We start from the raw sequence: 27,321 nt of genomic DNA, 5'->3' as shown, positions 1-27,321 counted from the left end.
AAAAGATCTTGGGTCAGATATGATACTGTTAGTCCTTTAGGATAAACAGCAATTGCATTTCATTTTAATATACCTAGAAGCTTCTACAAACAACAAATTTCATACAAGTGTATTCACATTTTTTTCTTTGTTCTTTCATAAAATATCTATTGTAGAGCAATAATGCCACACTGGATATTCTCAGGAGTTCCTGAGAGATACAAATGGTTAAAGAACTTGGCTGCTAACTGAAAGGCTGTGGTTGGAACCTACTCAGAGGTGCCTCAGAAGAAAGGCCTGGCAATTTACTTCCAAAAAATCAGTCATTGAAAACCCTCACACAAATGGGATTGCCATGAGTCAGAGTTGACTCCACTGCAACTTACATGTGTGTGTGTGTATATATATATATATATATATATATATATTCCCAAAAAGCTGTTCTATAGAATAAAAATCTACTGTTCTTGATAATACTTCTGGTATTCATTCATTCAGAATTATTTCCTGAGAAGGTGCTACAAAGATAAATAAACTATGGATCCTGCACTCAGGGAGCAAACAGTTAATTACAGGAAATATAACTGTAGATGCTATGGCTTCCACTCAGCTGGTTCCTAGCACCTCTGAGCAAAGCTATAGCCCCTGCTACCAGCCAATACCTGCAACAGTAGCAGAACATCCAGAAAGACTCACCAGATACCCTTCAACAAGCAAGAGAATAATACAAAGAGTAAACAGACAAAGACCAAGACCAGAAGAAAGCATGGAAATTATGGATCCCATATCGTTCTCCTGCCCACATATTCACTTTACCTTTTGGCTCTGTCTAACCCCTCAAACCTGTCTGACACAGTCAAATACCACTTACCCATTAACTGAAAAGAAGAACTGGTGCATCTCATATTGGTCAGGGCAATCACTCAGGATCTTCACTTTTTCCCCGGCTAACCTCACTGCAGTCTTACCTCTGCCTAACTCCAAATCCTTGATATCATCATTCCCTAACTGTAAGGTACTTCCTTGTGTTTAAATCTTGATTTTCCTTACTGGATTCTGACTTGGTCTGTCTCTCTTACTCTCAGTACTCCCTATACTTGAATAGGAATGTCACATTCAGGAAACTAATAACACATCAGCAAGTTGGCTGACCTCATACCCTTCAGGAGGAAAAGATTCCGGCAAACCCTGCCAAAAACTGCAATTACTTCTCAGACCAATCTAAAGTCACAACTCAAAGTCTCATGTTTTACCCAAAATTACTTTCTTTAGTGCTGAATCCCTATAGCTTCCCACAATTACCTCTATACCCATCATCATGTACAACCCCTACAATCATTCCCAAGACCCCAAGATGTACAATATGGCAGAAAAGGAATATGACTACTTCTGGCACTAAGGTTAATCCCAACACCATATATCACTAAGAAAGTATGATTTGGAGGAACATTTGTGAGAATTGGCATCACCTTACGAATGCCCAGGATATGCTGCCACTTCTGAGAGTCAACTGCAGACAGAGGATTTGTTGCTGGGTTCATAAAGCAAATGGAGAGACAAATGAAATTCTTCCCTAGCCCCCAAATTTCTTGTTCCCAGATCTCAACCGTGTATTTCCGAGTCAGTCTGAGCTATCAGAATGCCAGCTGTCAAACTGGAAAGCCACAGGCACTTTATTTGAGGTTATTGCCCAAGATCAGCTCTGTGCTCCAGACTCTTGAGTAGGCTTCTCATTTTCAGCCCCACTCTTGCCCTCTGGATTCATCTCGGTTTGCATGGGTTGACCTTCAATAGTCCCCAAGACCTCCGCCTTGGTGAGGGGAGATGTTGGAACCACTACCACAGAAGAATATTGAAAATTACAGTCAGAAATTAAAATTTATTGTCACCAGAATCACAGAAACAAAAAGAAGAGAGAATTTCAAGAAAGAACTTAGTCAATAGTGTTTGTCTTAGTTAAGTAGTGCTGCTGTAACAGAAATACCACAAGTGGGTGACTTTAACAAGCAGAAATCTATTTTCTCAAAGTTTAGGGGGCTAGGTGTCCAAATGCAGGGTGCCAACTCTAGGGAAAGGCTTTCTCTGTCAGCTCTCGAAGAAGGTCCTTATCTCTTCTGAGCTTCTGCTCTTGGGTGATCTTCATGTGGCTTGGCATCTCTCTTACACCGTCTCTGCTTCTTTTGCTTGCTTGTTTAATCTCTTTTAGATCTCAAAAGAGATTGACTCAAGACACACCCTACACTAATCCTGTCTCATTCATATAACAAAGACAATACATTCCCAAACAGGATTATAACCACAGGCATAGAGGCTAGGGTTTACAACACATATTTTTGAGAGACACAATTCAATTCATAACAGTGTCAAATACGGTAATGTTGTCAAGGAGGATGAAGACAGAAGATGTGATGATTATAAGGTAACTAGTAACTTAAATGAGCCCTGGTGGTGCAGTGGTTAAGAGCTCATCTGCTAACCAAAAGGTCAGCAGTTCGAATCAACCAACCGCTCCTTGGAAACCCTATAGAGCAGTTCTACTCTGTCCTATAGGGTCGCTGTGAGTCAGAATCGACTCAAAGAGAGAAATTTCCATAGCTTGATTTTGACAGAGGCCAAAAGGAAATTGTTGAAGTTGGAATGAGTGCCAAAAGAGTGAAGGTATTGTAGACTGCTTATCCAAGAAATCTGGTAGTGAAGGAAAGAAGAAAGTTAGGATTGTAGAAAAGGATTGGGAAGTGGCAAGATAGGTATGGCAATAAAGACAAAGGACCAAGGATCATGGAACATAAGTGTTCTTGTGGTCATTTCTGAAATGGTCAAGGACAAGACTAAGAAGGCAAGAGAAATAAAAAGAGAACTGATGTCATTCAGGACCTCAAGACAAAAGGAATGTATACAGCATATTCAAAAGGAGAAAGGTGTAAATATAGTTGAAAATTAGGAGTTTGTGAACAGACAAGAGGATTTCAGAGTATGAGATGGTTATATTTTTCCCTTTTGTTTCACATCTAACAAACATAAAGGAAGTCTGAGAGAACTGTTTCACAAATAATTACTGGAAAGAGGGCATTTAAGCATAGTCAATGCTCATTTTAACTATCTCATCCAAAAAAGCCTTGTCAATTTCAGATTACAACTACTCCTTTTCTTTTCCTTCAAAATAAGCTAAATTCATGCAACCAATGGATAGAGACCAGGTTTAATCTTCTAGGCTGCTATACCCTCCGACCCACTGGTCTTAGAAGATACCATTGTCTCAGGCATCCATCCAGATGTTTTTTATGTAACACTGCCAGCCTGACAGGCTTCCTATTTTTTTCAATACTTTCTAACTCAGCTCAAATAGCTAAGACAAATATTTAATCTCTATCCTAAGACTCCTTTGAGGTCGCCTAGCACTAGATGTAATTTCTCTCAATATTCATCAGCAGCACATATAGACTAACAGTTTGCTAAGAGCGAGGAATACCCCTAAAACAGCAGATTTGCAAATGCCATATGGAAGAACATTATTGAAGTTCCCATATCCCATTTATACAACCAAAAACAATACTGTTAAAATGCCTTGATAATTTTAACAGTAAGAGTTTTCCTCCTTAGCTTTTCATTTTGAAAACCTTTCACATAATCCAGTACTTACTTATTTCCATCTACTTTAGGATAAGATTATTGTAACTTACTCTCAGGCACAAAAATTCAGAAACAATATTTAACAAAATATCCCTGGTCACTTTATTTAATAGGGATCATTTAATAAATAATTGATCGTGACAAAATATTTATACTAATATCGCTGAGTTTTAGTTAAGTTAGCAGTACAGTGGTGATATGGATTTAATTGTGTCCCCAAAAAATATGTGTATCAATCTGGCTAGGCTGTGATTCCCAGTATTGTGTGATTGTCCACCATTTTGTCATCTGATGTGATTTTCCCATATGTTGTAAAACCTAATCTCTGCCTGTGGTTAATGAGGCAAGATTGGATTATCCTGAAGATGATTAGGGTGGGATGTAATACTCTTGCTCAGGTCACATCCCAAATCCAATGTAAAGGCAATTTCCCTGGGGTGTGGCCTGTACCACCTTTTATCTTGTTGTTGTCAGGTACTCTTGAGCCAGTTCCGACTCATAGCGACCCTATGCACAACAGAACAAAACACTGCCTAGTCCTGAGCCATCCTTACAATCCTTGTTATGCTTGAGCTCACTGTTGCAGCCACTGTGTCAATCCACCTCATTGAGGGCCTTCCTCTTTTCTGCTGACCCTGTACTCTGCCAAGCATGATATCTTTCTCCAGGGACTGATCCCTCCTGACAACACGTCCAAAGTATGTAAGACAAGGTCTCGCCATCCTTGCTTCTAAGGAGCATTCTGGTTGTATTTCTTCCGAGACAGATTTGTTCGTTCTTTTGGCAGGCCATGGTATATTCAATATTCTTCGCCAACATCACAATTCAAAGGCGTCAATTCTTCTTCAGTCTTCCTTATTCATTGTCCAGCTTTCACATGCATATGATGGAACTGAAAATTCCATGGCTTGGGTCAAGTGCATCTTAGTCTTCAAGGTGACATCTTTCCTCTTCAACACTTTAAAGAGGTCCTTTGCAGCAGATTTACCCAATGCAATGCGTCTTTTGATTTCTTGACTGCTGCTTCCACAGCTGCTGATTGTGGATCGAAGTAACATGAAACCTTTGACAACTTCAATCTTTTCTCCGTTTATCATCATGTTGCTCATTGGTCCAGTTGTGAGGATTTTTGTTTTCTTTATGCTGAGGTGCAATCCATACTGAAGGCTGTAGTCTTTGATCTTCATTAGTAAGTGCTTCAAGTCCTCTTCACTTTCAACAAGCAAGGTTGTGTCATCTGCATCATGCAGGTTGTTAATGAGTCTTCCTCCAATCCTGATGCCCCGTTCTTTTTCATATAGTCCAGCTTCTCAGATTATTTGCTCAGCATACAGACTGAATAGGTATGGTGAAATAATACAACCCTGACGCACACCTTTCCTGACTTTAAACCAATCAGTATCCCCTTGTTCTGTCTGAACAACTGCCTCTTGATTTATGTAAAGGTTCCTCATGAGCACAATTAAGTGTTCTGGAATTCCCATTCTTCGCAATGTTATCCATAGTTTGTTATGATCCACACAGTCGAATGCCTTTGCTAGTCAATAAAACACAGGTAAACATCCTTCTGATATTCTCTGCTTTCAGCCAGGATCCATCTGACATCAGCAACGATATCCCTGGTTCCACGTCCTGTTCTGAAAATGGCCTGAATTTTTGGCAGTTCCCTGTCGATATACTGCTGCAGCCATTTTTGAATGATCTTCAGCAAAATTTTGCTTGTGTGTGATATTAATGATATTGTTCTATAATTTCCACGTTCAGATGGATCACCTTTCCTGGAAATAGGCATAAATATGGATCTCTTCCAGTCAGTTGTCCAGGAAGCTGTCTTCCATATTTCTTAGCATAGATGAGTGAGCACCTCCAGTGCTGCATCCATTTGTTGAAACATCTCAATTGATATTCCATCAATTCCTGGAGCCTTGTTTTTCACCAATGCCTTCAGAGCATCTTGGAACTCTTCTTTCAGTACCATTGGTTCCTGATCATATGCCACCTCTTGAAATTGTTGAACATGGACTAATTCTTTTTAGTATAATGACTCTGTATTACTTCCATCTTCTTTTGATGGTTCCTGTGTCTTTTAATATTTTCCCCATAGAATCCTCCACTATTGCAACTTGAGGCTTGAACTTTTTCTTCAGTTCTTTCAGCTTGAGAAACGCTGAGCGTGTTGTTCCCTTTTGGTTTTCCATCTCCAGCTCTTTGCACATGTCATTATAATACTTTGTCCTCTCGAGCTGCCCTTTGAAATCTTCTGTTCAGTTCTTTTACTTCATCAATTCTTCCTTTTGCTTTAGCTACTCGATGCTCAAGAGCAAGTTTCAGAGTCTCCTCTGACATCCATCTTGGTCTTTTGTTTCTTTCCTGCCTTTTCAATGACCTCTTGCTTTCTTCATGTATGATACCCTTGATGTCATTGCACAACTCGTCTGGTCTGCGGTCACTAGTGTTCAACACGTCAAATCTATTCTTCAGATGGTCTCTGAATTCAGGTGGGATATACTCAAGGTCATATTTTGGCTCTGATTTTCCTCAGTTTCAGCTTGAACTTGCATATGAGCAATTAATGGTCTGTTCCACAGTCGGCTCCTGGCCTTTTCCTGACTCTTGATATTGAGCTTTTCCATCGTCTCTTTCCACAGATGTAGTCAATTTGATTTCTGTGTGCTCCATCTGGCAAGGTCCATGTGTATAGTCACCATTTTGTTGGTGAAAGAAGGCATTTGCAATGAAGAAGGCATTGGTCTTGCAAAATTCTATCATTCGATCTCCAGCATTATTTCTATCACCAAGGCCATATTTTCCAACTACTGATCCTTCTTCTTTGTTTCCAACTTTTGCATTCCAATCGCCAGTAATTATCAATGCATCTTGATTGCATGTTCGATCAATTTCAGACTGCAGCAGCTGATAAAAATCTTCTATTTCTTCATCTTTGGCCCTAGTGGTTGGTATGTAAATTTGAATAATAGTCGTATTAACTGGTCTTCCTTGTAGGCGTATGGATATTATCCTATCACTGACAGTGTTGTACTTCGGGGCAGACCTTAAAACATTCCTTTTGATGATGAATGCAACACCATTCCTCTTCAAGCTGTCATTCCCAGCATAGTAACTACATGATTGTCTGATTCCAAATGGCCAATACCAGTCCATTTCAGCTCACTAATGCCTAGGATATCAATGTTTATGTGTTCCATTTCATTTATGATGATTTCATACATTCCAGATCCGGATTATTAATGGATGTTTGCAGTTGTTTCTTCTCATTTTGAGTCATGCCACATCAGCAAATGAAGGTCCCGAAAGCTTTATTCCATCCACGTCATTAAGGTCGACTCTACTTTGAGGAGGCAGCTCTTTCCCAGTCATCTTACAAGAGATAAAAGAAAAGGGAAGCAGGCGGGGGTGGGGGGGACCTCATATCACCAAGAAAGCAGCACTAGGAGCACAGTGCGTCCTTTGGACCTAGGGTACCTGTGCTGAGAAGCTCCTAGTCCAGGGGATGATTGATAAGAAGGACCTTCTTCTAGAGCCAACAAAGAGAATGCTTTCCCCTAGAGCTCATGCACTGAATTTGGACTTCTAGCCTACCAGACTGTGAGAAAATAAACTTCTCTTTGTTAAAGCCATCCACTTGTGATATTTCTGTTACAGCGGCACTAGATGACTAAGACAGTATTTGGTACTAGGAGTGGGGTGCTGCTCTAACAGACACCTAAAATATGGAAACTGAATGGGCAGACCCAGAAGGGAGTGTAAGCTGTTAACACTGGAAAAGGCACAGACAGTGAGAAGCAGAAGCAGAGGACCAGCAGCAGCAGAGCCAGAAGACCAGTGCCTGATAGTGCTGGAGCCAACCCATGGAGTGAGACAGCTGAGTGCCTTTGCACAGGAGGCTTCCTGGTGGAGCAGGGTGCCTTTGGGCTCTTATCAGTGGAGCTACAAAGCTTTGGAACACTTGCCTCAGCAGGGTAGACATGGGCCGAGAGGCCAAGAAACCAAGAAGCAGAAGCTAAAGAGACAAGGAATAGAGGAAGCCAAACTGCCTCAGTCTCAAAGGTTATGGCCACAACCTCTGGGGTTTCAAAGGGTGAATCATGGCCTCTGGTCTTTCTAAGGGTGGAGTTGTCACTCAGATGAACTAGGAGAATGGTGCACCTAAAGCCTAGGGAGCAAAGTTGCTGTGGACCTGGGAGGTGGAGCTGAAGTCCAGAGCCAAAGAACCTCTACTCAAAATCCGGAGATTGTGGCCAATACCTAGAGTCTGGAGGGCAGAGCCATTGTGTAAACTGTCTCAGAGAACAGAGGGTTATTTTCAAGCCTTAAAGGCTAATGTAACGTGTTGTGCTAACTTGCGTGGTGCCTATTATGCCTTCTTTCCCTCCAATTTCTCCCGTTTGTAATGGAAAGGTCTGGCTTGTGCCTGTTCTGCCATTTTACTTTATAAGCAGATAACCTGTATTCTAGATTTCACAGATGAAGAATTTTTGGATTGTGGACTTGAAGTCGATTTAAGACTTTTGCTAGGATATGATGGGGTGAATATGTTTTACATGTGGCAAGGACATGAATTTTGGGGGACCAGAGAGTGGAAGGTCATGGATTGAATTGTATCCCCCATAAATATTTGTATCAATTTGGCTGGCAATGATTTCCTGTATTGTGTGATTGCCCACCACTTTGTCATCTGATGTGATTTTCCTATATGTTGTAAATCCTAATCTCTGCCTGTGGTTAATGAGGCAAAATTGGATTATGTTGAAGAGGATTGGGGTGGGATGAAACACCCTTGCTCAGGTCACATCCAGGATCCAATGTAAAGGATCCCTGGAGTGTGGCCTGCACCACCTTCTATCTTATAAGACAGAAAAGGAAAGGGAAGTGAGCAGAGAGTGGGGGACCTCATACCACCAAGAAAGCAGCACCAGGAGCAGAGCACATCCTTTGGTCCTGGGGTTCCTGCATGGAGAAGCTCCTAGTCCAGAGGAAGACTGATGAGAAGTACCTTCCTTCAAAGCCTACAGAAAGAGAAAGACTTCCCCTGGAGGTGACGCCCTGAATTTGGACTTCTAGCCTACTGGACTATGAGAAAATAAATTTCTCTTTGTTAAAGCCTACCACTTGTGGTATTTCTGTTATGACAGCACTAGATGACTAAGACAAGTGGGGAGAAGAGAAATTCTAGATCATTCCAAGCCAGAAAAATAAAGATACAGGCTATATTAGTTTCTGGCACTTATGCGCCAGGCACTGTGCTAGATCGTAAGGACACAGGCATGATCACAGTCATCTAATCAAGTCAGTGCTTAGAGTCTAATAGAAGGGTTCAGAACCACTACTCCAGTTTGAAAAAACATTGTGCTCCCTACCCCCAAAATATCCCATCTGCATTTTTTAATAAAGACTCTTTAATAGTGAGCATTTTAGATATAGTGGAAGAAATACCAGGGGCTATACAAGATCTATTATATAGGTAGCCATCTACATGTATGACTAGTAAAAGAAATATTGGGGGCTCTACGGGACCTATTGCATATGTAGCCATCTACATGTATGACTATCCCTAGTTCTGGGCAATTGGTTTGCAGTAAAATAATATTCTACATAATAGGCTTCATCTGGTACTCAAAAAAAAAAAAAAATCCTGAGGAGTAGCTGCTTCATTCAAGCTACTAACAACAACAAAAATTCAACAAACCTTTTAACACCTGAAAATTATAGATTAACATGAGAATGAGATTTCATATTTCCTTTTTAAGATTCATTTCTTCAGAATATATAACAGGATTGTTGTTGGGCCCAGGATGGAAAGCGATGCAGATAGATAATTCTTTCACTTTATAAATTATTTCTAAACCAACTTTTTCATTTAAGGAAGAAAAAGAATTTCAAATATGATTAATAAAATAATTTGAAAGTACAAATATTTTAGGTTCTTTTTAATTTTTTACAATATTGACTTTAATTGTAATCTGTCCTAAAATATATCTCTCTCCAGACACGGAGTTCCCACTGGCTTCAAAAAAATCAAAGGAGAAAAGAGTGATTTCACTTAAATTTATTTTAGATTTGATTATAAAGCCAAGATGCTCTGCTCAGAAATTCACCATGAAAAAGATTCAGAGAAAGTTTGAAGCCACCAATTAATCCATTGTCCTTTAAAAAACAGTTTCATAGGAAGCATCTCAAACTCATTAAAAGAAATGGGTGGAACAGGCAATTAGATCAATTAAAATAATGCATTTAAGTGTCATTCCTCAGAAATAACTGGTTCCTACAGCTGCTAAGCAAAAGGCTGGCAGTTCGAATCCACCAGGTGCTCCCTGGAAACCCTAAGGGGCAGTTCTATTCTGTCCTATACGGTCATTATGAGTCGGAACCAACATGATGGCCAAGTGTTTTGTTTTTTGGTTTTTAAGTTAGTCCGTTACACCTGCACACAAATAATTCCACACCGAATGCTTGACAGATTTTCACACAAAAATACCAGCTCAGTATTCTCTCAGGTCCACATCATTGCTAGAAATGATCTTATTTTTGATTTTTTAAAAAAATCCTCAATATTAGAACTATGCGTACGGGAAGCTTTCTGATTTAACTTGCTGCCAGGTTAAACACAATGGCTAAGGAAGGTATTTTTATGAAGACTTTTCTACTAGCTTGATAAGTAGTAAGAGAATTGGTTATCCATCTGGATTTATTCAACTTGATTTCCCTTAGGGAAAAAAAATTTTTTTTTTCTCTCTTTGCTTTGCCAAGAAGAGCAGAGCACACAGAATTTCAAAGTTGTAAGCCATTTAGGTTACAAGTTCTCACTGAACTTAATACACTCTCTGAATTTTGCAAAGTGATATAACTCAAGTACCAAGGGCTTAGAGAAGAAAGAAGGTTCAGTAGGATGAGGAGAATGTCCCTGCCTTTATATAAGACTTTCTGGCTTCAAAGTAGAACACTAAATTGCACTACAAGGCTGGGTTGGGTTTTGCTGCATTAATAGTTACTTCCTTAAAAAATCCATGCATCTATCAGCATTAGATTCATCATATCAATAAATAAACAGTGAGTGACTACCACATGTACTTCCATTTGTATCTAAGATACATTAAATATAACAGACTTTCTAATATTTTAACATGACTTTAATAATTACATTTTCAAATACTAGGAGTAATCATGCTTACTACCCATCATTTACATTCATCAAAATGTCTATACTTCAATCTAAAAATAGCAGTTGCTTTACAGAAAAATTGTTAACACTTACTGAGAACTGTGGCTTGTCATTTATTCCATTCTAAAATAACATAATATTCTGACATATGAGTCTCTTTTGGACATACAAAATAGAACTCATCCGAGAAACCACTTAATAAAATCCTTAGGGCAAATGAGTATATCTGAAGCCCTGGTTAACTCAGAGATCATCATTCTCTGAATATGTTCTTTTGGCAATTGAGATCATCTCCTGTTAGTGATTCTCAGCTTCATGCTTCGGGGGATTTATGATAGGTTGTTTTCGTTGAGAGCTTCTCTCTATATAATATTCTATCTGCCCTGGTCTAAGGAAAATCCCAGCTAGTGGACTACAAGGCCCTAGGACAAAAATATTTTTTCCAGTAGCATACTATTGCTATTTTTATGACTCTATCATTTTCATAGTTTTTAAAAATGTAATCTAAAGGTGCAACCTGAGGCTCTAAAGTAACAAGGATAGTTAATGAATAAATAAAATATGCTCAGTATTCATCTCTGATGCCTCTTCAAAAGGAAGAAATGGAACTTCAGTAATCTAGCTTCAGACAGAAGAATCCAAACTTTAATAATGTAAAAACTATTGATCAACTTAAAATAAATAAGTATGGGTATCCAAATTGTATTAATGAAAGGGAAATATTTGGGTCATCTCTATTCTATTCAAAATTTCATAAACAAAGACGTTAGAGATAAAAAAAAAACACAACGTCAGCTAGAAAAATGGCTCCACAGAAAAGAATCTCAGACATTGCCCTCTTCTAAGCATTCATTAATAATTTTTACTGCTGATTATCAACATTCAATATCCCTGTGGGACATTCATCTCACTATTTCCTTTTCAAAGCAATTTAATGGTAAACCTGGTAGAACACTTTATTTTTCCAATATCACTCTAGTCTTTATTAGCCAGGAAGTTAACTTAAAATCTTATAAAATATTTTTAGTTTGGCAGTTATTTTGCACTACTGCATACTTAAAATTTTAAAAGTTAATAAATGACTAATTTTCATCAATAAATTGTGTAATTAGAATACAGAGCTGTGTTCCCACTTTCATTGTCAAGCAATCATTTCATTTACATAAATAAGGCTTCATTAAAAACTTTCCACGATAAGATTACGTTCATTAAAGCAGACCAATTGTTAAATGATGTATTTTGTTACTGTTAAGTGATCATATCTTAACTTCTCTAAGCAAAGCCTCAGCTTAAAAAAAAATATACTAAATTGATAAAGTGAAGTGTTAACACGAACACACATTTATGAAAATAAGTGTCACATATAGTAAGATATCCCAAGGGCCAATGTTGGGTATGTTGGCTCCTGTTGAACATATTCATTGATAGAGGATTTTAAATCAATGTATTGGATTGCTGTTGGTCACTGATAAAGAAAAGATCCTGTTCAAAAACAGTTCTATTTGTCATTTCACAAATTCATAAATGTCACAAGACAAACTATACTAATTACTCTCAATAAATGTTTTGTCCAATATGGCAAACCTAGAAGAATGCCTGTTCTCCAAAAAGTCATTCCAAAACATTTGGTAATTTCCTGAGTATTATCTCATTCTTTTAACTATCATTTAAAATTATAATTTATAAATTCAAAGAAGGTAAAAATTATGATTTTCACAGACATCACTATTATATTTCAATTTGATTTTTAAAATTCTGTGGAAAGCCTATCTACATATCATTGTTGATAATCTCACAGGCATAAATTATGAGTCCAGCTGTCTTTCTATAATCAAAGCTACTGGTTCAGGTTAGAATAGGAAGGTGTGTTGTTTCCTATGACATATAAAAAAAATTTAAAACAAATATTGGCAGAAGTGTGCCTTTCGAATATCTTTATATAGCAAATGTGATGTTCAGATAAGGAGCCATTGGTCTTTAAATTTCAAAGAGAATTTAGAGGTTCTCTAGTTCAGTCTTCTATATAACGCAGGAATACTTTCTGTAATAATCAAGGCTGCGGGTTACAAACTGGTGGCCTGAAGACCATTTGGAGCCCACAGATACAGTCTATTTGGCCTGTACAGGATTTTTTCTTTTTTTAAATTAAGCCAATACAAAAAAGCCCAGATCTATGTCTTTGCTTGAAAATTCACCTGGACCTGAGTTACTGCTGTACCTTTAGATGAGGCATGCTCTCTCCACTTTTCCATAGCTCCCACCATTTCCAACCAGCCCACTTCACTCATCCCCTCACCTGCCCAGCTGCTTTAAGCATCTGAGCATTTGAATTTGTACCCACTGTTCCAGAGAGATGGCTACCCACTCTGTGGCTTAACATCTCCACTAAAGGGGAGGATGCTCATAACTTTGCGACTTCATTGTAGGCAACTTTAAACATTAGAGAGATTTGTCTAGAATAATTTCCAGACACTGGAACTAATTCTGCCCTCTGAGGCAATCAAATTAAGTCTACTCTGTCTTCCACAGGACAGCTTTCTAGATATCTGAAGACAACCAACCTTCCTAGGTCTTCAGTTTTAATTTAACAGTACCAGAGCCCCCATCTATTCCTCAATGATATGTTTTCAAGCTCACTCATGGCCCTTGGCACGTTCCTTTGCATGGATTAATTCTATTTATGACTTATTTATCATTTAACTATTACATATTCACTTTTTATTCTAGTTGTAAAAGTTGTTCACAAGTAATAATGTACCATTTCCTTGATCGATATCAGTAGTTCTCAAACTTTTTGGTCTCAGGATCCTTTGACACTCATAGAATTCATTGAGGAACCCAAAGGGCTTTTGTTTAAGACAGTTATAAGTATAGATATTTAATGTATTAGATATCAAAACCAAAATTTAAAAAAAAAATTAGCTTTAAAATACAAGTTAACATAATAGCATATTTCTATGAAAAATAAGTATATTTTCCAAACCATAAATAAACAGTGAGAAAAGTGGCATTGTTCTACATGTTTGCAAATCTTTTTAATGTCTGGTTTAACAGAAGACAGCTGGATTCTTGTATCTGTGTTTGCACTCAATCTGTTGCAATATAACACGTCAGGTAGCATCTGAAAATTGAGGAGAGAATGAGAATAAAAATATGCAAATAATATCTTAATATTATTATAAAAATAGTTTTGACCTTGAGGATCTTCAGGGGTTCCCAGACCATACCCTGACATCAACTTACGCTTTAATTAATGTAGTTTAAGTTCCAGTTAGTTTTTCTAGCATCCAGGTCATTCTTTTTGCTTATCTTGAGCTTGTGGTCAACTGAAGTCACCAGTTTTTTTCTCAAATTGCTGTGAAGCCAAGCCTTCCCCTTTAAATATAAATGCAGGCCTTATACATGTATTTCTTCACAGATTTCATTTTGTTGGTTTCAGGTTACTCTTTGGTAGTGGATGCTGTTGGTGCCCTGCCCAGATGCCCTTAAAGCTGGTGCACTCATCCCCACTCAGCTGCTATAACTGTTGGCTGATCACTCATAGCTGCCCCTTCTCTGCAGAATTACTCTCAGTAAAATGGGAGCCACCTGGCAGTCATTCAGCCAATGACTGACTGACAGGTCAATGATTGTCACAGAATACAAAAGGCCAGTCCTAATGACACAAAATGGGACTAATTCTGTGCTCTGGAGCTTCCCGCGGAATCAGGATGAAGTTTGTCTCTAGTAATATCACATTCATCCTCAGCTTTTATCACTTGCTCTACCCTGCTTCCCTCACTTCCCTTCCCCTAAGACCACAACTTAATAAATCACTGGACCAGGAATCCCCATCTCAGGCTCTGCTTCTAGTGAACCCGTCCTAAGCCATCTTTCATCCCATCAAGATTTACAATCTTGACTCTGTCATACATCATATCAACTAACCATTTCAGCGGCGGAGCATTGCAAATGTGCTAAGCATTTTATTATAGAGTAGTACCTGAAAAAAAAACAGCCGCCATCGGGTGGATGCTGGCTCATAGTGACCCTATAGGGCAGAGTAGAACTACCCCACAGGTTTCCAAGGCTGCGATCTTTATGGAAGCAGATAGCCATATCTTTTTCCCATGGAGATGCTCATGGGTTCAAACCCTCCACCCTTCAGTTAGCAGCCAAATATCTAACCACTGCATCACCAGGGCTCCTTCACAGAGTAATGCAGTGGTTCTTACAGTATGGTACCTGGACCAGCAGGAGCTCTGGTGGTCCAGTGATTAAGCTCTACAGCTGCTAACCAAAAGACTGGCAGTTGGAACCCACCAGCCGCTCCTTGGAAACCCTATGGGCAGCTCTACTCTGCCCCTATAAGGTTGCTATGAGTCAGAATTGACCCAACAGCAAAGGGTCTGGTTTTGGACCAGCAGCATCGGCATCACCCGGGAACTTGTTAGAAACGCAAATTTCAGGCCTCACTTCAGACCTACCGAATCAAAGACTCTGGGGGAGGGGCCCAGCAATTTGTGGTTTCACAAGCCCTCCAGGTGATTCTAATGTCCACTAAGTAGTGAAGAAAGCACACTTGACATCAGAAGACTTTCATGGGAAGGCCATCTTTGGAATCTACTAGCTATATGACTGGGAAAAATCACTTAACTTCATTAACCTTATTCATAAATTTGTCTTATTAATATCTATTTTCACAGGGTTTTTATGAGGATTAAGAGAGATAATAAAACAACTACTACAGTAAACCTGCATATATATAAAAAAAAAGTTAATCACTAAATGGTCATTAAAAGTATTATTATTTTTTGAGAGTTAAATGTTAATACATGAATGTATTAACACTGGCACAAATATTTGTTGAAAGAGAATCTGTTAAAATCATTCATCCACAGTACAGATCAGAGCTAAGCAAACAGCAGACTTCTCATGGCACAATAGTTAAATGATCAGCTACTAACTGAAAGGTTGGCAGTTTGAACTCACCCAGCAGCTCTGAGGAGAAAAACCAGACCTGTCTCTGCAAAGGCTGTAGCCTAGGAAACCCTATGAGGCAGTTCTACTCTGTCATATGGGGTTGCTATGAGTCAAAAATTTACTCAATGGCACCTAACAACAACAACCAAATAGCAATACTCTAGAACTCTAGAGAAGCCCTTCTCTCAAGCTTGATATCACTTATTCATGTATCTACATTACTTTGGTATGTTTATTCACCTACCTATAAATATAACTATTAGAAGAAAATGTAGAAATGTTATTTTAGCCCTTTAATCGTTATGTTTTTAGGGTCATAAAACAATGTATTTTACCTAACCCTTGTTTCAAAATGCTGAGGGCCATAGTTACCGTGAATTTATCACTCTTTAGGACAGAACTGATATAATGTTTGATAAGTGATGACTGCAAATGAAAAATAATGTTGATTTACACAATGCTTAAAAGGTCACGAAGTTCATTAATTACCACAAAACTACCAATAATTTTTCATGATTAACAGACTCTACGCTATAAATACACATATAGCTGAATTTGATAATTTTACAAATTATACATCACTTGGGCTCATCTATCGTAACTACAATCAATCCCCTTCATGAAATCTGCTTAAACACTATGTTTTTTAAATGCCAGCAGTTCACTGAGACAAACAGTATATGGCTCCTTATCTAATTACATTCCACCTACATATGTATCTAAATTGTCATAATATTTTCTACTGATGTTATAAATAGGAATACTATTAAGAGAAAACATTTTTTCTGAGATATTTAAGAATAAAAAACTACAAATTTCAAATCATCATACCTATAAAAAAAACCTATAAACATACCACTAAATGAATAAAAACTATGCACAAATCTATGATGAAGGAAAAACACTTCAGAAAAGCTACAACTTTGCCTGCCCAATTACTGATCTAGGAAAGTGAGATATTAATAGGTAGTTCTAATGGAATGTTTTACAATGCCTTAATTAGCAAACCATTGTTTTTTTTAGTGAGAGGCATTCTCAGTTGTTTCTGTACCACTTCGCTGAGATGGTAGTGGTATTGGTTGAAATAACTGTTATCTTCCTAGGAGGCTATTTCCAACCTCTAGAAGGCAGGAAGAGAACATGATTAGATAGGAAGTGTTATAGTCTCTGCTTCCTTGTAGTTTTTTCTTGTTTCTGCATTTACACCCTTGCTTTTACTTGCATAATTATATCGTTGTTAGCTGCTGTTGAGTTGTCCCTAACTCACTGCAATCCCATGAACACTGGAAACGAACTCTGCACCATCCTGTGCCATCCCCATGATCAGCTGCAGACGCAATCGTTGTGATGCATAGGGGTTTCGCTGGCCGATTTTCAGAAGTAGATCCCCAGGCCTTTCATTCTAGTCTACCTTAGTCTGGAAGCTCCATTGAAACCCATTCAGCATCTTAACAACATGCCAGTCTCCACTGACAGACGAGTGGTCGCTGTGCATGAGCTAAAACGGCCGGGAGCTGAACCTGAGTCTCCCACACAGACTGTGAGAATCCTGCCACGGAACCACCAACGCCTCATTGCATAATTACAGTATATCCATGAAAAAAAGACAATTGTACATGTGACATTATCAGTATTAATAATCATAGCACTTTATGCTTATTAAGTCCAACCTAAGATAAGCAACTAAGTAGGGTCAGTGTTTTGGATGAGAAACCTGAGATTTATTCAATGTTACACTGCTAGTAAGCAGCTGAAATAAGATTAGAAAACAGAACTTCTGAGTCCAAGTCTAACATTCTTTCTTCTAATTGTGCTGTTGCTATAACCTGAATAAAAACCTATCAGAAAATAGGCAGTATAAATTTACTATGGGTTAAAAAAAAAAGTTACCAGATAATAATTATAAATAAAACACTGAGAGTTGACTGGAAGACCCAGGGCTTACCATCAGATTCCACTCCTGACTACTCTACAAATGCAAACTACTAAAAACCGACTGCAAATCTGTCTTTTAAACATTGTTAATTTTTCTATGTACACTGATTGCTGAAAAAAAAATCTTACCTAATAGGAGCTAAACTATTTTAGAATTCAGTAAATTCTAGATAACTCACTTGGTAACCCTGTTTATATCAAAATACAGAGGTATCTGATCCTTCAAGTGGGCTGGTTCTAGGGGAACTTAATCTGAAGTTTTAGTCAAATAACAAATATTTATTGAGTTACGTTACCTCCACAGGATTTACAGTCTAAAGGAGTCATCTGGCTTTAAATAGTAAGTACAAATCTAAGAGTACCAAGAAAAAGAAATAAAGGATAGATACTTTTAAGACAAATCCCTGAAGAGAAAGAACAGGAATAAAAGATACTGAAAGAAAAAAAAAAGTGACTAAGAAAATCTTATCTGATTAAAAAAGGGGGAAATTACTTCTAGGCTATACATAACTCAGATAAATATGTATATATCTATGTAGTAGTAATCTTTTAATTACTGTTTCTGCTATGTGGGTGGAAAAAAAAGCTTGGGGATACACCGAGGTGGGGTACTGTGTTGTCTTTCCCTGAACTTTAAATTTTCCTCTGTTATTTGTAAAGGGACAGAGTGAGAGATGACCATCTGAGCCATGATATTAAAGGAAGATTACAAGGATGGATAGGGAGTCCGAGTGAAATCACTGAACCAAGCAAAAATAATCCCAAGGATTTCAAGGAGGTGAGAGAAAAAGAGTTAAGGATTTCACTCTTTGAAGAGATAAACAAAAAAAGAAAGAATAATGATTTAAAATCCTGATAGTCAACAGATAGTTCAAAGGTTGTTAACCAAACTAGGGTTCTATTGTTTATACCACCTAACCTGCTTTTTCACCTAACATGAACATTTAACACTTGTAAAGAAGTAGCTACCTAAAAGTCAATTGTTACTGACTGCATCCATGACAGATATGCACCATTATTTAATCAATCCACTACTGTTGTACATTTCAGTTGTTTTCATTATTCCTATTACAAATAATGGTGAGATGAATATACTTGCAGGGAAATCTCTGTACACATTTCTGATTATTTTATGAGTATTTGTCTGCAATTTGCTTTGATATAAAAGTAATGCATTAAAAAATCAGATGTATCAATGGATAGAGAGAGAGATACATAATAAAACAAGCACAGCAGAATGTTAATGGTAGAATCCAGGTGGTAAGTAAATGGATGTTTACCTTAAAACTCTTTAAAATTTTCCATATGTTTGAGTTTGTTCATAATAAAATGTTGGCAAAATTTATACTTTAATGAGAATAAATTCCTTGAATTGGAATAGATCGTTCATAGCAAGTGTACATCTTAAAACTTTGTGAAGTTAAACACCAACCAGAAAGTGTCAGTTCCCTCATACTCTCAGTATCACTTTTTAGTGATTTTTAAATCTCTGCCAAATTGTAACACAAAAATTGGTAATTCATCTTTTAAAATATTATTTCTATGTGCATTTTTAAGTTAATATGTTATAAATTGAAAAGCTTCCTAACACGCTTGGTTTCAGATTTGACACTGGTTATTCAAACCATGAAGCAGAATTCACGATTCAAGCACCTACCAGGGGCACTTGCCTATTAGCAAACACAATACTCTCAAGAATAACTTTCAAACCAAATTTGTATTGAAAAGTATTACTTCCAGGCCAGCACCACACACAGTCAGAGGGAATTAATGTCAAGTTGCAAGAGATGGAGAAAGGGTTCTTTTACACACACACACACACACAAAGTCTCTTCTCCTATTTTACAGATGGTCAGAATTCTAATAATTAGTGATTTCGTTGCATTGGAGCAATTTTTCTTGTTGTTGTTAGGTGCCGTTAAGTTGGTTCCCACTCATAGGGACCTATGTACAACAGAAAGAAACACCGCCCGGTCCTGCGCCATCCTCACAATCATTGTTATGTTTCAGGCTATTGTTGCAACCACTGTGACAATTCATCTCCTTGAGGGTCTTCGTTTTTTCACTGACCCTCTACTTTACCAAGCATGATGTCCTTCTCTAGGGACTGGTCCCTCCTGATAACATGTTCAAAGTAACTGAGATGAAGTTTTGCCATCCTCACTTCTAAGGATCATTCTAGCTGTACTTCTTCCAAGACAGATCTTCTGGCAGTCCCTGGTACATTCAATATTCTTGGCCAACACCATAATTTGAAGACATCAATTCTTCTTCGGTCTTCCTTATTCATTGTGCACCTTTTGCATGCATATGAGGCAAGGGAAATTACTGTGAGTTGGGTCAGGTGCATCTTAATACTCAAAATAACATCTTTGCTTCCCAACGCTTCAACCCTTTCATGACTCATGGAACATACAGTATCCCAACCACTTTTTATGCCTCTAGTGTTCTTTGGAAAGGGGGTAGCCCACTTTTAATGCACTTAGCCTCAAGATGGGAGCCTTTGGAAATGTGTGAAACTTAAAATCCTGAGTGGGAGCCTCATTTTTGTGTAACGGAGCATTATCTTAGGTGATGCCTCTCAGATGTGTGAATTTTCTAAACTTTTGACAGGTTTGGCTTTATTTCTGTGAGGTAAGCCTCCACACTGTTTCCCAGTTACTATGAGCTTGTGAGAATGTACCTATTGAAGAATAAGCTATTGCCAGTCTTCATTCAGTCATAGTGGCCATTTTCTCCTTTATGCCATTCATTGTTTCCAGGTGTTACTGACTCTTCTTCTCTAGCTTCTGAACAGTAATAACGCCATTCCAATAAGGAATAGTGCATTGCACTGGTACTTTTCAAGAGACTGGAATTCCTGTAAGTTATTCTTACCCTGCATTCAATCTTAGGGCCCAATCATTGCTTCCACGTGTAGCAGGTGGAATGCACCACAGTGAGCAGTTCTGCCATATTCCAGGGCAGCTGTTCCTGATTCTTATCTGTTAGTACTGCTTTTGTTATAATGAAGAATACATAGTAATGGTAATTTTCCTAAAATTCCAATTCCTTTGCTGTTGTTGTTCTTAGGTGCTGTTGAGTCGGTTCCAACTTATAGTAATCCTAGGCACAACAGAATGAAACACTGCCCGGTCCTGCACCATCCTTACAATCATTGTTATCCTTGAGCCCACTGTTGCAGTCACTGTGTCAGTCCACCTCGTTGAGGGTCTTCCTCTTTTCCGCTAGCCCTGTACTTTGCCAAGCATGATGTCCTTCTCCAGGGACTGCTCCTGACAACATTTCCAAAGTATGTAGGATGCAGTCTTGCCATCCTTGCTCCTATTCCTTTAGTTTTATTTGTTTTTGCCTCTAAGTACTACTTTTGCAGTAATGAAGAATGGATTGTACTGGCAATTTTCCTGATAAAAAATTCCTTGGCTTTATTTATTTGTAGGTACTGCTTTTGCAGTGAGGAAGAATGCATTGTACCATGTTTTGAAAAGTATCATAAATAACAAAAAGGCTAAGAAAAAGGAGACTAGAATAAAATGTATGTGCAGTTATTGCCAGGTAACTTTGTTTTACCTAAAGTTTTGCAAATATTTAAGAAATAAAATTAAAAAAAAAAATGTCATCATTGATTCATATCGGCAGGATTTACATTGTCCAGAGTCTGCTGGGACAAATGTGATTCCAGAGAGTATCAAAATCCACGTTGTTTTTTTAGGTGGCATCGAGTCAGCTCTGACTCATAGCGACCCCATGTACAAGAGAATGAAAAACTGCCCAGTCCTGTGCCATCTTCAGAATCATTATGTTTGAGCCCATTGTTGCAGCCACTGTGACAATCCATCTTGTTGGGGGTCTTCCTCTTTTTTACTGTCCCTCTACCTTCCAAAGCATAATGTCCTTCTCCAGGGACTGGTAACTCCTGATAACATGTCCAAAGTATGTGAGATGAAGTCTCGCCATCCTCGTTTCCAAGGAGCACTATGGCTGTGTGTATTTCTTCCAAGGCAGAATTGTTCATTTTACTGACAATACATGGTATATTCAGTATTCTTCACCTACACCATAATTCAAAAGCATCAATACTTCTCCAATCTTCCTTATTCATTGTCCACCTTTCACATGCATACGAGGTAACTGAAAATATAACGGCTGGAGTCAGGCACACCTTAGTCTTCAAAGTGACATATTTGCTTTTTCAAACTTTAAATGGTCTTTTGCAGGAGATTTGCCCAACACAATATGACATTTTATTTAATTGTGGATCCAAGTAAAATGAAATCCTTGATGACATCAGTCTTTTCCTTATCATGATGTTGCTTATTGGTCCAGTTGTGAGGATTTTTGTTTTCTTAATGTTGAGGTATAATCCATACTGAAGACTGTAGTATTCATTAGTAAGTGCTTTAAGTCCTCCTTGCTTTCAGCAAGCAAGGATGTGTCATCTGCATAACCGTTGTTTATGAGTCTTCCTCCAATCCCAGTGCCCCATTCTTTTTCATATAATCCAGCTTCTTAGATTATTTGCTCAGCATACAGACGGAATACATATGGTGAAAGGATACAACCCTGACAGACACCTTTCCTGATTTTAAGCCACACAGTATCCTGATGTTCTGTTGGACAGCCTCCTCTTGGTCTCTGTAAAGGTTCTGTGTGAGCAAGTAAGTGTTCTGGAATTCCTGTTCTTCATGATGTTATCCATAATTTGTTATGATCCATATAGTCGAATGCCTTTGCATAGTCAATAACGCACAAGTAAACATCTTTCTGGTATTCTCTGCTTTCAGCCAAGATCCATCTAGCATCAACAATGATATCCCTCATTCCATATCCTCTTTTGAATTTGGCTTGAATTTCTGGTAGCTGCCTGTTGATATACTGCTGCAACCATTTTTGAATTATCTTCAGTAAAATTCTACTAGTGTCTGATATCAATGATAAAAAAAATATATATTGTTTGATAATTTCCACATTCTGTTGGATCACCTTTCTTTGGAATGGGTACAAATATGGATCTCTTCTGTTCGAATGTTCAGGTAGCTGTCTTCCAAATTTCTTGGCATAGATGAGTGAGTGCTTCCAGGCTTGCATCTGTCTGTTGAAGCATCTCAGTTGGCATTCCATCAATTCCTGGAGCCTTGTTTTTTGCCAATGCCTTCAGTGCAGAATGAACTTCTTCCTTCAGTACTATTGGTACTTTATCATATGCTACCTGCTGAAAGGGCTGAATGTCAACCAATTCTTTTTGGTACAGTGCATCTGTATATTCCTTCCATTGTCTTTTGACACTTCCTGTGTCATTCAATATTTTGCCCATAGAATCCTTCAGTATTGGAACTTGAGCCTTGAATTGTTTTCTTCAGTTTTCAGCTTGACAAATGCTGAGTGTGTTCTTCCCTTTTGCTTTTCTATCTTCAGGTCTTTGCACATTTCATTATAATACTTTACTTTGTCTTTTCCAGCAGCCCTTAGAAACCTTCTTTCAGCTCTTTTACTTCATCATTTTTCACTTTAGCTACTCTGTGTTCAAGAGCAAGTTTCCAAGTCTCTTCTGACATCTATTTTGGTCTTTTCTTTTTTTCTTGTCATTTGAATAAACTTTTGCTTTCTTCACGTATGATGACCTTGATGTCATCCCACAACTCGTCTGGTTTTCTTTTGTTCATTAGTGTTCAATGCGTCAAATCTATTCTTGAGACGGTCTCTAAATTCAACTTGTTTTAATTTTCTTTAGCTTCAACTTGAACTTACATATAAGCAATTGATAGTCTTTTCCACAGTCAGCCTCTGGCCTTGTTCTGACTGATAACATTGAGCGTTTCCATTGTTTTCTTCCACAGATGTAGTTGACTTGATTCCTGTGTTTTCCATCGGGTGAGGTCCACGTGTATAGTCGCTGTTTATATTGTTGAAAAAAGGTAGTTGGGATGAAGAAGTCTTGGGTCTTGCAAAACTCTACCATGCAATCTCCGGCGTTGTATCACCAAGCCCTTATTTTCCAACAACTGATCCTTCTTCTTTGTTTCCAACTCTTGGATTTCAATCACCAGTAATTATCAATGAATCTTGATTGCATGTTTGGTCAACTTCATACTGCAGAAGTTGGTAAATATCTTCAATTTCTTCATCTTTGGCCTTAGTGTTTTATGCATAAATTTGAATAACAGTCATATTAACTGGTCTTCTTTGTAGGCGTATGGATATCATCCTATCACTGACAGCTTTGTACTTCAGGATAGATCTTAAAATGTTGTTTTCGTCAATGAAAGTGATGTCAATCATCTTCAATTTGCCATTTCTGGCATAGTAGCCCATATGCCTGTCCGATTCAAAATGGCCAATATCAGGTCATTGCAGCTCACTAATGCCTAGAATATCTATCTTGAAGCATTACATTTCATTTTTGACTATTTCAATTTTTCTATATTCATACTTCATACATTGCAAGTTCTAATTATTAACTGATGTTTGCAGCTGTTTCTTCTCATTTTGAGTCATGTCACATCAGCAGATGAAGGTCCCAAAAGCTTTACTCTGTCCTCAAGGTCGACTCTACTTTAAGGAGGCAGCTGTTCCTTAGTTGTATTTTGAGTGCCTTCCAACCTGAAGGGCTCATCTTCTGGCACTATATCAGACAATGTTCTGCTGCTACTCATAAGGTTTTCACTGGCCAGTTTTTTTAGCGGTAGATCTCCAGGTCCTTCCTCCTAATCTGTCTTAGTCTGGAAGTTTTGCAGAAGCCTGTCCACAATGGGTGACCCTGTTTGTATTTGAAACACCAGTGCCATAGTTTTCAGCATCACAGCAACATGCAAGCCACCACAATATGGCAAACTGCAGACAAGTGGTGGAACTATTGGAGTAATTAGGTCCTCATAAATTCTGTTTTAAAATTCAAGTATTTTACATCAGGTTTCCCTGGGTTAAGTGCTTGGCTAATAACCGAAATGTTGGGTGTTCAAACTCACCCAGAGGCACCTTAGAAGAAAGGCCTGGTGATCTGCTTCTGAAAGGTCACACCCATGAAAACCCTATGGAGTCCACTTCTACTCTTAATACATGGGTCGCCGTGAGTCAGAATTGACTTGATAGCAAGGTTTTTTTCTGGTTTTATCTTGCTTAAGTAGAGGCTTCACATAATTGCAATGCATCCACAGATGGAATACAATATAGTCATTAAAAATAACTATGGAATTCTACATTTATTGATATGGAAAGATGTCCAAAATACATTGTTCACTACAAAAAATAAATATACACATGTGTGTATGATAGAAACATTTGGAAGGATATTTGCTAAAATATTAATAGTGGTTACCTTTAATTAAAAGAATATGGGAGATTTTTCCCTTTTTATACATTTCTCTATTTTTTTATTTTTACAATGGATATTTATCATTTTTATAACAGAAAACCAATAAAGCTATTTGCATTTTAATGAAAAGAAAACTGAAAATATTCCAGAACGGGAAAACCACTAAGTCATTAAAAAAAAATTAGCACCTTAGTAAAGTTTTATTTAGCAAGATTTTCAAGTTAAATTTAAAGTCTCCTAAGGTATAAAAAAAAAAAAAAAAAATTTTTTTTTTTTTTTAAGGTATAAGACCCAGGTGCAGCATACTTTAAAATGTAAAGGAGAAAAGGGTTAAAGGCAGATGAGGCAAAGAGGTCTCCGGTCATATATTAAGCAGCCTTTGGATTGGTACGTCTTATCCTGAGGGAATTTCCATACAGAAAAAACAATAGGCCCTGGAAGACTTCTGTGGTCCTCTGATCCAAGAGATACCAAAAGGGAGAAGACTCCCAACAACCTACATAGACTCAGCATATATCTTAACTTTACTACAATTCTTGCTTTCAATATTATAGAAGATACCGCCTTAAAAATAATCTTCACTTCCTTCCCCACATCAGGCCCTGGATCTAACAGAGGGTTGTTTTTTGTTTTTAATATATTTTTAACAGATTTAAATTTTTTAATTTATACCTTTTACAAAGACTAAAAGGAGAAAATGACATGTCATACTACTCACCTCAGTAGGAAGGCATGTCTGTATACAAGCAGATGTTCCTGGATGTGACCCCACAGTCCCGTTTTTAATTTGAAAATGTGTTTTGCACATGTAGCCATCAGAACAGTCCTGTGTTGCATCACCAATGAATACATAAAAAGTCAATTAATGTAAGAATTCATCATTTTAAGAAATACAACTGCTCATAAATTCCAAACCAAGCAATGAAAAACTAAGTGTATAAAAGGAGATAATACAAAGCACCTAGTCCAATACCTCCTGCACATAAAAAAAAAATACCTCCTGCACATAGTAGACACTTAATAAGCAGTGTTATTTTCCTACGTTTTTCATTTATTAATGTTTCTCTTCATAGACAATGTTAATTAAATTCCCCTCCCCTTTTTTGAGTAATCCATAGCACTTAGGTCATAGGACAAAGCTTTAGCTTTGCAGCTGTTGAAAGCATTTAAACTTATAAAAATACCTTGCCACATAATCAATATAAATTTTATGACATATATATGTATATATGGGGGGAGAAGCACTCAGCTGCTAACCCAAAGATTGGCAGTTCGAACCCACCTAGCAGCTCCATTGGAGAAAGACCTGGAAATTTGTCCCTATAAAGATTTCAGCCTTCAAAACCCTATAGGGAAGTTCTACTCTGTTACATGGGGTTATAAATCCAAATTGACTTGACAGTACCTAACAACTATATATATAAAGAGAGAGAGGGAGAAAGTTGGTGGATTGAATTGTGTCCCCTCAGAAATATGTGTCCACTTGGTTAGGCCATGATTCCCAGTATTGTGTGGTTGTCCTCCATCTTGTGATTATAATTTTATGTTAAAGAGGATTAGGGTATGATTATAACACCCTTACTAGTGTCACATCTCTGATTCAATGTAAAGAGAGTTTTCCTAGAGTGTGGCCTGCACCATCTCTTATCTTACAAGAGATAAAAGGAAAGGGAAGCAAGCAGAGAGTGGGGATCTCATACCACCAAGAAAGAAGCACTGGGAGCAGAATATGTCCTTTGGACCCAGGTTTTCTTCATGGAAAAGCTCCTAGTCTAGGGGAAGATTGATGAGAAGGACCTTCTGCCAGGACCAAGAGAGAGAGAAAGCCTTCCCCTGGAGCTAACACCCTGAATTTGGACTTCTATTCTACTAGACTGTGAAAATAAATTTCTCTTTGTTAAAGCCATCTACTAGTGGTATTTCTGTTATAGCAGCACTACATGACTAAGACAGAGAGAGGGAGAGAGAAGAGAAAGGGAAAAAGACATAAATACGTCTCTATATAACACAGAGAGATTTTACAAGGATTTGCAATAGATCTTGAAGCTGGAAGGGACCTTCCATTTCAATTTCTCATTCAAGGAAAGATCTCCATTAAAACGTCCCAGAAAGGTAATGCTTCAGCATCTGTCTGAGCACTTCCAGGAACCAGCACTTTTGGTCAGCGTACTTTGAGAAAGTTTTGTCTTATATGGCACTGAAATGCTTCCCTTTAACCTTCACTCACTGGTTCTAGTTCTGTCCTCTGTAGTGTAATCCCTTTCCCATAGACCTGTTCTTCAAATAGACAGAGAAAATTACTACCATTTTTAAATATTTATTT

The 27,321-nt window shown here is 37.9% G+C and overlaps 1 protein-coding gene across 8 annotated transcripts in view; it reads right to left on the bottom strand.

The window, feature by feature from the left end:
• The window catches only part of ATG10 (autophagy related 10), a 429,656-nt gene that overhangs the window by 297,854 nt on the left and 104,481 nt on the right, over nucleotides 1–27,321 (bottom strand). For 7 of the 8 annotated variants that reach the window (XM_023545599.2, XM_010588252.3, XM_064273743.1 and 4 more), the window contains one exon: nucleotides 25,717–25,824. The exons of the other annotated variant lie outside the window; for it this stretch is intronic. In XM_023545599.2, the coding sequence (XP_023401367.2) occupies nucleotides 25,717–25,824 (108 nt within the window). The remainder of the gene's footprint in view (nucleotides 1–25,716; nucleotides 25,825–27,321) is intronic. 8 annotated transcript variants of the gene reach the window in all.

This window comes from Loxodonta africana, chromosome 2 (genome assembly GCF_030014295.1).
Source record: "Loxodonta africana isolate mLoxAfr1 chromosome 2, mLoxAfr1.hap2, whole genome shotgun sequence".
Classification (NCBI taxonomy): domain Eukaryota; kingdom Metazoa; phylum Chordata; class Mammalia; order Proboscidea; family Elephantidae; genus Loxodonta; species Loxodonta africana.
Note: the sequence above shows the minus strand (reverse complement) of the source record. Positions and strands in the feature narration are given on the sequence as shown.